The following is an 11,388-nucleotide window of genomic DNA, read 5'->3' on the forward strand; positions in this document are numbered from 1 at the left end:
TCATATATGTTATGATGAATTGAAAATGGGGGACCCTGATGTAAACAAGACGAAAGTCTTTCTCTGGTCTGCATCCCCTTAACAATTGTATGTATTGAGCTGTACTGTACTGTACCCATTCTGCAATCTGTTAATAAACTTTTCAATCAATCAATCAATCAGACCCGGGTCGGGTGCCTTATATGATCTCGGTTTTGGCATTAAAATAGGGCCTGAAGAGTTTATTTTTAAGTTACAGTTAGTTACTCTCTGGGTGTGTCCTGTCATCGCGCTTGTAACCCATCCAGAAAGAGTCAGACCACGCAGGGTTAAGAGGTGGGAATCCTTCATGAACGTGGTTGAAGCTCGAGCTCCGCTGACTCATACAAGCCGCTGTCAGAGCGCTCCGACACACACAGCCAACATGGCGGACTGGGGTGAGCAACAAAGTTGGAGAGAGCTCTATTAGATTAGTTATATTTGAGCTACTTTTATTAGGACCCAACTTTAATGACATTACAGTATTGAAATTGTTATCCGGTGTTATAGATGGTTTCTTGGCTCAACGTTACGGGTTTTCTTTATTATTATTTCTGTGCTTTTGTGTTGTAGACGAAGAGAACTTCGAGCCGGAGGTGACTGCCGTGGAAAAGGCGGCGGTGCAAGATAAATGGGAAGGCGAGGACGAAGAGGACGAGATAAAGGTAACCAACGACGGTCTCTACCGACATGAGATGGCACGAAGAGCGAACACTATTTTTTTGTCAGCAAACGTTGACTTATATGGCTCATTTGGTTAGCTAGGTGCTAGTAGCCCGTTGACTAAACCGCAAGCTAGCTTCCAAGCTGTGTTGCCTCGGATTGCAGACATGCTAACTGGCTACTAGCTAACTCATGTGGCTAGTAGCTAGACGTGCTAACTGGCTAGTAGCTAGCCATGCTAACTGGCTAGTAGCTAGACGTGCTAACTGGCTAGTAGCTAGACGTGCTAACTGGCTAGTAGCTAGACATGCTAACTGGCTACTAGCTAACTCATGTGGGAGATTTGACAGGCCGTAGCTAAATGTCAACATGTGTTGACTGAACAACGCGTTAACGTATTATTTCTGACCACTATGTGTCGATTCTTTCTGCGATTTGTTCCGATTGGTTTTCATTCGCTAGTAAATGTTTTCCCGGTTGATTTGAGCTAAGGTTTAGCCACTCGGTTAGCTCGCTAGCTTTGCTGCAAGTATAGCTAACGTCAAGGCTACTGTTGTGCCGCGAACGATGGCTCTTCTTATTTGATCCAATAATTGTAATGAACGTTAGCTAGCTAATTCATTGAGCCATGTATCATGTCACCACCTTGATTACAATTCGACGAGAGTTAACTGTGGTCAGGATTGCTCTGATGACAACGTGATGCAACGTTACGGTTAGCTTCGCTAACGAATTTTTAACCACAATCAAGATGAAATCGTGATCTTAGGATGACTCGACTGAACTTGGCCTAGAACTTTCCAACTTAGTTTGTCAGGCCAGGGCCTGTCGGAGGAAACTGTTCGATGGCAACACCCATAGACTTAATAAGTCCCTGGTTATTATCAGGCTCTGTCTAGAAACCTCAGGTAATTCACCTATAGATGGAAAGGGCTGGTGAGGCCTCCCGTTCACCGGTTTCTGTGGCATATGGTGTCCCAGCTGAAGCTACTGTTGTATTCCATACAAAACACGTTGGCATAATTTCTTTGCTGAGTGAAATTGTTAGATTGTTATTGTTTAGCTGTATACCTATTGTATTGTTATGACAGTCATCTAATTTAGTAGATGTGGTGGTGGTGTTTTTTTCTTCACCTAGGCTCATCTACTATATACATTTAATTTCTCCCATTACACTTTTATCCATGTCACAGAAGATGAACCCAGTAGTAGCCATATATTGTGGTTATTACATTTCATTATTTCGTTTTGCTGTCTCACAAAGGTTCCACCTTATGTTTCTTGTAATGAGTGAAGGTTGTTCTTGCAGTATTGCTTTATAACTTTACCATGTAGTAGATTGAAATCTAACAATTTCATGTTCAACCCAGATTCGGCTCAAACAAGGGACTAAACACATTTTGCAATTATGCAACAATAATGTGGAACGCCCTACCCAAAACGTGAAGGAATGTGAATCCCTACCCTCCTTCAAAACCTCTCAAAGAGCACTTATGGGTGGCTGCAATTAGAAACTGGCCCCTGTAAATGTCCAAATCCCCCCCCCACACCAATGTACAGTTTCTTCCCCTTTGGATGTATATATTTTCTATGATCTCTTTTTACTACACAGTTCTGTATATTGTCGTGTATGTCATAAATGTCATGATGAATTGAAAATGGGGACCCCGATGTAAACAGACGAAAGTCTTTTTCTGGTCTGCATCCTCTTAGCAGTTGTTTTGTATTGAGCCGTACTGTATTGTACCCATTCTGCAATCTGTTAATAAATTTTTCAATCAATGTTTCTTGTAATGAGTGAAGGTTGTTCTTGTAGTATTGCTTTATAACCTACTTTACCATGTAGTAGATTGTTAATTGATTACGCCCACTCCCCACAGGACAACTGGGACGATGAGGAGGTGAAGAAGGTGGAGGTGAAGAAACCAGGTATGCAGAATTTATATTAAAGGACAAAGTTCCAAGGCTAAATGTGTCTCTTACCCATATCACTAATGTACATAATGGCTCATCTGTGTCATTGTTTTCTTATTCAGCATCTGAAAAGAAAAAGCTGAGTGAGAAAATCAAAGAGAAGGAAAACAAATTAAAGAAAAAACAACAGGAACCAATACAGATTAAGGTGAGTGTTTCCTTCTCATCGTCCCTTAATTAATTAGGGTAGGGCTGGGCGACCAAAATATATCACTATTATTTTTTCTCATTTTGTTTCTTGATAAAAAAATTTATGGTCCCATTTAATTCAAAATAGTCTTATTTTCTTTTACTCTTTAAATACCACTCCAAGAAATCCTTTCTTTTTTTGGATTAACTTAAAAATATACAGTTTGTGTATGTGACTGTATATATATATATATATATATATTCTACGTATTTTATTTTTATTTTTTACAATATCTTCATATTCGGTATCTATCCCCAGCCCTAAATTGTGAATTTGACAATTCCCAGACATGAATACTGGACCTCTCACTCTCTTGCCCTGCTGATATATAAAATGTTTGTTTATTTTTTCGTCACTAAAGGAGGAAGATCTTTCGCCTGAAGACCAAGCAACAGAGAAATTAAGAGTGCAGAAGTTGCAGGAGGAAGCAGACTTGGAGCTGGCACAAGAGGCTTTCGGTAGGCCAGCTTCTCAAGTTCAAAACATTTCTTTAGATTTTTTACAAAAAAGGGGGGTAAGGGACCTCACTCAAGGAATATCGTTATTTTATTTTAATACGCACAATTTATTGCTTCCATTTGAGATTATTATTTTTTTGATAAACTTTTTTTTAATTTAACATCTAACGGACACAATACAATAACAATAATGATAACTCAAATAAGACATAACAAATTAAATTTGATAAATTATAGTAAAATACATTAAAAAAACAACGACATTTAATTTTTTTTTTAGATTTTCTGAGTATCTGATTTAGAATTTCTTGTGTATAAAGACAAAATGTAAGAAGTCAAGATGGCGTTCAACCTCATCAGTGGCTGGATTGTTTGTCTGCCTGTATGCATTTAAGGCTATGCTGCTGTTTTATTTAGTACTTTGCTCCTTCTCTTCAGGTATCTCTGCTGCTGCTTCTGATTCTGCCACCACAAATAATGTCACAGGAATCGATGCCATGTGTCCAGCCTCCAAAAAGGACTTCACAGAGTTTGAAAAAATGCTGAAAGACAAGATAGGCCAGTTTGAGAAGTCTGTTTATTATTCAGATTTCTTGGATTCCTTGTTTCGGGACCTCTGTATTTCATGTAAGTACATAAGGATTTCATACTTGACAATACTGGTGATTCCCAGTTTTTTTTCTTTGACTATATTATGACTGAAAAGCTTGCACTTCCATACTGATTCATATCCGAGTTGTCTTTTCACTTTCACAGTGGAAGTGGAGGATTTGAAGAAAGTCAGCACTTCCCTGTCGGTGCTACTTAGTGAAAAACAGAAACAAGAAAAAGTAAGTGCATATTATTTATGTTCTCCCCCTGATCAGCTTATGGGGTGTAACGGTACACATATCCGTACCCAACCGTTTCAGTACTGGACCATCGGTTCAGTACGCGCGGTGTACCGAACGAATGCAACCACTAACGGAACGCACTTGTAGAATTTTTTTTTTTTTGGCATGCAGAATTTAACTCAAAGCTCCAAATTCACCCCTTCCCAAAATATATGTTTGTAACACAGCAAGGTCATTACTGAAAATAATTTTCTTGTTTGCCAAATAACACACACCCAAACCCACACACCAACTTTCTTCTGTGCAAGTTTAACTCACAGCTGATCCGAGAGAGAAACTAAAACGCGTGCCGCACAACATACTTTTGCTTAGCTTCTCTCCAGTCGAGCTGCTGCAGTGTTTAAATCCAAGATATTGATCCGCAGCCATTGTTGTGTAACATGTCATCGCTTCGCTAGAGTCTTCTTTCTCTGCTTCACGTGAAGTTAAATCTACTCTAGAAGTGAAACTGAAACATAAAAAGTATACACCGGTGGGGGCGGGGGCGGTAGTCATTGGCAATTAATTTACTCAGTGGATGCCTGAACACAGAATGACACCGGTATCACTGACTACCGCAGCAAGCCTAGGTGGAACTAAATATAACTTAATAAAAGATACATTTATTTAATAATAATTATAAATATGTTTTTTCTGTTGTATCGAACCGTGACTCCAAAACCGAGGTACTTATCGAACGGTGGCTTCTGTGTACCATTACACCCCTAGTAGCTTATATCTGTAGAGGGTGCCGTCTACCTCATGTATCCTTGAGTTGTGATGTTCCTAGGCCTGCCGCGATAAGCAATAAATCGATTAATTGCTGCGATAATTAAAATGAATGCAATGATTTTGACGGGCGCGATTAATTGCTATTTGCGCGTTTGTTTTAATGAGGCGGAACCAGTGCCGCTTGTCAGTCACTGTCCGTGTTGGGAGGCGGGCCGCTGACGTTACTAGAGTACAGCACGGGAGCTCCGTGGGGCAACGCCACAGCTTAACTACATTTCTCAATAGTGTTGCTCCTTTTAACCAAGTAGCATTATTTGTAGTGTAACGTTAGCTATTTTTAGACCCAAGTAGTTACTCGCTACTGCCCGGAGAAACTGGACTGCTAAATAAAGATGAAAGATAGAGCTTTGATTCTCATTCCATGCTAACAACATTAGCTAACAAACGAAATACAACGTATAGCATAGCTACAAGTACAACACAGAATAACGTTAATACAATTACATGCATCATTGTTTACAATGAACGGGTGGGGCTAGTCAAAGGACTGGACACGGGGACAAGTTAAACATGAATTAATTTATTATAACACTCCGGTAGTTTCGAGTCGTGCTGCAGTGCTTACGCACCACAGCTATTCTATTATATACTGCTTTGACGCTTCCTCCTCATCGTTGATTGCCTGTAGTAGCTGCATCTAACGTTAGTAGCTAACGTTAAAACGAACCTAAAGTTAGTTGTTCACCAACAATCTCAACATTTGTTATTAGCTCAAAAACAACCGGACGAGACAAGTTGTCGGCTCATATGTTCTGCTTAGGATAATCACAACAATACTTCCGGTCCGGTCGGTGGGCTTCAAAATAAAAGTCTAAAACCGGAAAAGACGGAGCGGTGGGCTTCAAAATAAAAGTTTTGGGAAATAATTTTTCTCAAAAAAAATTCTCTAACCGGTCGCAATAATATCGCTTATCGCGATATTTTCGGGGGCAATTAATCGCCCAGCAAAATGTGTTATCGTGGCAGGCCTAGATGTTCCTATTCTTTTAGTTGAGTCATTCTGCAGTTGTGTAATAAGTGGTATGCAGCTCCCCCCTTCTTTTTATTGAATATGTCTCAAAAAGAATATGCTTCAAATAAAACATTGTCTAATGAACGAATAACAATCTATTCTACAATCTGTGCGTTTTTTATTTAGTTTGTATTGTTATTTTTAGGGATGCACCGAATATTCGGCCACTGGAAATTATCGGCCGAAAATGGTTAAAAAGGCCCTTTTCGGCTTTCGCCACCGTTTTAGCACCGAAAATATATCACAGAATGTCAAAGAACAGGGTTACGTAACGTTCGTAACCTAAAGTGTTGTTGTGATGACGTAATCAAAACGTGCAACGTGTAACGTGAGCAGCTTGGCAGCTCTTCCTGCGTTCTGCAGCCTGTGATAACTAGGGCATAAAAAAAAATATTGTTTGTTTCCTGTTGGTTGTCAGTTAAGGTAGGGAATTTTTTTTATAATTTTTTTATTTTATTCTTTCCCACGGCGACTATGGATAGGGAATTTCTTTATTTAATTAAAATGTTCACAACAACATGGATGCATGTACTCTGCCAGCATGTTTAATATCCATAATACTAAAGGTTTGACTAAGATTTCTATGAAACTTTATTCTAATTTTTTTTTATATATATAAAAACTCAAAATATATTGAGTCGCACCTAAATCGGCAGGATCGGTCGGCAACCGGAAACCAACAATATTTTTTGTTATGCCTAAAGGCCTCTACATGCTACAGCAACTTCAAAGCAACTGCAACACAACATCGGCGCGATTTCAGCGCAGTTGTTTTAGAGGGTCTTGTAGACTGTGTTGCTTGGACGTTGCGTACATGTCCCCAGAATCTAATCTGAACAACCGTTGCGTTGATATTGCGTAGCAGTGATTGGTTGGTTAGCGAATGGGGGTGGGGCTGTCGTAGAATAATATTAGTCCCGCAGAGAATAATATCCTCCATTGTTGAAGCCAGCGTTGACGCTAAATAATTAGCGTCACATAGCTCGCCTTTTTCTGAAAACCCAAGCACATATTGTTCCATAGCATACGCCTTCAGTTGATCATGACAAATCCTCTCTTACCTTGACGATTAAAAAGCCTCCATAATTTAGTAAATAAAGCTGTAGCCAGCTAGCATTGGGTCTATTCAAAATGCTATCCACATTAGCTACACAGCTAACCAAGTAAATACAATGGTATCCGTCCTGAGGTAACGTTAAATACAACGTTTGCTAGTCGAAATGACTGGACACACACAGGGACAAGTTAAACATCAATCAAGTAATTTATTCCAATAGGTAGTTTGAGCTGCATGTGAGCCGAGGTCCTCTCCATTGGAAACTAATGATGTTACGGTAACGTTAGCTCGAAAAGCACAGAAAGTTAAGCTGCTAGCAACAGACACTATAACACTTCCGGTCGGGGGTTTTCAAAATAAAAGAGCGACGTCTAAAATCACCGGAAATACGTTTATTTTGTACATTATCCAAAGTTAACACGAACCTAAACTAACTTTAGATTAGTTTAGGTTCGTGTAACGTTAGATATTGTAAAAAATAAACGTATTTACGGTGCTTTTAGACTCGCTCTTTTATTTTGAAACCCCCCGCCCGGAAGTAAAAATTATGCTTATTTTTCTGCTTTTATCAATGGGTTGGTTGAGAAGGGAAGCGTCATCTATCTAGGGAACCTAGCTACATACGGGGTACAATGTTACATAGGCTGCGCGTTGATTTTGCAGAAGCATAAAGGTAGAGTGTCTGCAACACCGTTGCTTTGTCGATGTTGTGTCGAAGTTGCTTTGAATTTGCTGTAGCATGCAGAGGCCTTAACTCCTCTTGGGAGTCGCGCTGTTTCTATGTAAACTCCGCAAGCAACGCATCCAATAAATGTGTAACATGTTTTATATCCTCGCCATTACTATATGCCCGTCGCGGTTAAAACCTTTTGAACTAACGTTAGCTTTAAGCTAGCTAACAATGCTTCCATTCCTCTTTGACCCGTCTCTCGTAAGCTACGTCATCCCCCGCTAAGAGTCACAGGAAATGTAGTAAATACAACAGTCCTGTGTGTGTCTTTATGCAGTTTTAAAGCACCTTGGCTTTGTTCTGAATGCACTTTGTTGTAGTTATCCTACAAAGAAGAAAATGCACTTGACTTTAACACTTTCGGTGCCATGGGTTAAATTCATTATCAACCATAGGTTGCCGGCTCTATTTGTCTATAGAGAAAGTCCCCTTCTTTGCAGGGCTATAACTTTTTAAATTCTATTGCTACATTGCCATTATTAGGGCCCATTCAAAGTCCTATATGTATTGTTTATTGTGTAGCAACGTTAAACTTTTTCATTCACATATTCATAGTAAAGTATGGTCTAATCGTATAAGTATGTTTTCATCTCTTTCTGCAGCTTTCTCCAGAACGTGATCTATAGCCCCAAATACATTATATTGATGATGCAATACAGTTTTATGGCAATCAGCGCGATATAAAAAATTCCAACTAGACGTACTTCTAGAAGTTACTACACGTCATCTGATGTTGACCGGATGGGCTAGGGGGCGTTTATAATTCTGTGGGCAGCGTTATACCAATCATCTAATGTGTGTCAAATGTTGATAATAGCAGTTAGTATCGAAGACGGTAATTTTACACGCTAAAACTCACCCCAGTCTCCGCGCGCCGTTGGGCGATCATCGTAGAGTAGAAATTTTACCATTATGGGATGTCGATTTACCCGGTCCATCTCCAGCTTGTATAATGGTATATACGTCCAAATCATGTTGTTTATCGAGTTATTGGCAATCGATCGCTATGTAGTGTGTCGAGATCGAGTCCCAGGACCTATAGCGAGTGCCCGGAAGTAATATGGCAGACCAGCACAACCTCTACGGCACTTCCTGTTAAGCGATTGCGCCGATCGGCCACCAGATGGCGCTCCTGAACCGCCAGAGAGCTCAGTGGGTCCTCCTGGTGGATCTCAGGCCAGCGGAGGGGAAATATGAATCCGATCCCAGATTTTTGAAATATTGATATTAAAGACGCTGTAAAGCGTCCTCGGCAACTTGAGCATGGCCGGGAATGACTCTTTTAAGCGTTTTCCGGCAGTCAAAGTGTTAATGCACATTTTGTTGTATGCAAAGAGAAAATGTTTAAATTGTACAATCTTTCAGCAGTCAGTCTGGAATTAATGTATGCATTCAAAAGTGCTGAATAAATGTTTTATGGGCCCATAATAGTGATTATTAATATTATTTAAGTTAAGTTTTGCCATATCAGGTAGCTAAAAAAAAAAAAAAAACACATTATATATATATTTATATTAATCATTTTCGGCATTGGGTTTTTGGCCAACTGTTTCCTATTTTTGGTATCGGTTTCGGCCAAGAATTTCCCATTCGGTGCATCCCTAGTTATTTTTGTGTCTTAAGGGATTTTTCAGGAGAAATTGGAGCCTGAGAACTCCCAATTCAGACTCGATGGAAGCATGGAAGACCTCTTCGATGTGAAAATCCTATGTTTAGAATTAAGTTGTCATATTTTCTTTTTTCCACAGCAAAACAAAGGAAAAAAGAAGAAGGCTGCAGCCAAAGTTTCTCTCCCAAAGATGAGAGGAGACGACATGGATTATTCAGAGTTTGATGGCGGCTATACCCAAGACTATGAGGACTTCATGTGACACTGGCTCCTCCTCCACTGCCCCCCCCCCCCCTCAACAACCATCAGCTGTACCTTCTCATGCCATCCTGGAAAACCTGAACTATGTGTTGCCCCCTACATTCTGCTTCCAACGCCCAGAGGGACTATACCAGGGAGCATCTCACCCGCCGCTTTACCTTCATACACATGGCCTTTTCTCTGTCTCACTCAGCCTCCGACGAGCCTAACAAGTTAAGACGACTCACACCATTCTACCATCCGTTGGGTTAACCTGCTTCGATGAAGAATACATTTTAACTGCCGTTGTCTGTGTTTTTTTGTAGGGCGCATTTTTGATTTAGGAAAATGTCGCTCCCGTCAAAATGACAGATGCAGTATTGCAGTTTTAAGTGTAGCGACGTAGAAACGTATATGGGCTTCTATGCAAATCTCTTCACCTGGAATGGAATGTCTGTAAATATTTACAGGTCTCTCACTTTATCTGTGGATGGGGTTTATAACAGGGAGGTATATAGTATCTATAACTACTGGTTGCCAAATACAGAAAACGATTCGGCACAATTTCATCTGTGTCCTTGGAAAGTCACATTGTTGAATCTTTTGAAAAAGTCACTACACGTACACGAGGAGTGGGAATTTAACAGGGAACAAATTAATTCACTGTAAGATGAAGGTGATTGGCGGGTGTAATAAATTACGCAACTTCAAACCGCGGCCATTTTCTCTCGATACAACTCTGGAATATTATTGGAATTCTGAAGCAAAGAGGTATAAAATAGGTATTTTTTTGGTGCATGACAAAAACATTTAATTGACTAATTTGATTTATAATGCAGATTTAAGTATGGATCAGGGCAAGTTGTTCAACTTGTTAAACTGGTCTCATAACCATTGCTTCTGCAGGCTTGTATCAAGTGTGACGAGGAGCCGGGGCGGGGCTTCCGCCCACAGTGTCTTCCTACGGGCTATCACTCCTTTTCTAGTACCCGACCAGTTTCAAAGTGAAAAGGGCAATTGGGACAATTACAATGTGGAAGATACCAGCATCTGCAGTGTTTTATATGCATCTAATTTAATAAATCACTGGTTGAAAGGATGAATGGTTCCGCTTGTGTTATTTATAATGTTTTGATGACTTCCCGGGAGATTAGTAAATAAGCCTATTGAATGAATTCAGATGAAGAATCGAGTCTTACATTTTAGCTGCAGCTGTAATACAGAGCACTTGGGAGTGACTAATCACCTCAAAGTATTCAACCTCTTGTGTTTAACACTGGACTAGCACTCAACAGTTCACCGGTGGCTTGCGATAATTGGGTTTGAAAGCGTTGTTCATCTGAAAAGTTCAGATGAAAGTTGTTCTCCATCTTATATATTCGACTATTGGTTATGCCTTTCTTGGGAAAGAAATGGATAAAGGTGAGTGCTTTTCTGTTTAGCCCTGCCTTTGGCAATTCATTTGCATTTTGAATACTGCACCTCTAATTATATTTAATCTTAGTTCAACATCTTGTTGAAGCAAGCAAAGCTTCACATGCTTGAATAATGGCTAGCGGAGAAAGAGGTAAGATTGATTCCAATATGCATTATTTTTTAGAAATACAATAAGTAAGGGATAATGTATGTACGAGGTCATTGTCGCAAAATAATTGACCGACACGGAGTTTAAAATACCAGGCGCAGCGCCGAGGTGTTTTAAACGTCAGTGAAGGTCAATTATTTTGCGACAATGATCGAGTATAGCTATATATTATCCCGCTTATTACATGG

At 39.8% G+C, this 11,388-nt stretch overlaps 1 protein-coding gene across 1 annotated transcript; it reads left to right on the top strand.

Annotated features, from left to right (window-relative positions):
- The first annotated feature begins 329 nt into the window (after positions 1-329).
- eif3jb (eukaryotic translation initiation factor 3, subunit Jb) lies at positions 330-10,708 on the top strand. Its single transcript, XM_084338064.1, has 8 exons — positions 330-416; positions 592-683; positions 2,562-2,610; positions 2,718-2,803; positions 3,207-3,303; positions 3,742-3,930; positions 4,060-4,133; positions 9,515-10,708. The coding sequence occupies exons 1-8, from the start codon at positions 404-406 to the stop codon at positions 9,635-9,637; spliced, it is 723 nt and encodes a 240-aa protein (XP_084194190.1). The 5' UTR covers positions 330-403; the 3' UTR covers positions 9,638-10,708.
- Positions 10,709-11,388: the final 680 nt, after the last annotated feature.

Source organism: Notolepis coatsorum (assembly GCF_963971535.1).
Source record: "Notolepis coatsorum genome assembly, chromosome: 2".
Classification (NCBI taxonomy): Eukaryota; Metazoa; Chordata; class Actinopteri; order Aulopiformes; family Paralepididae; genus Notolepis; species Notolepis coatsorum.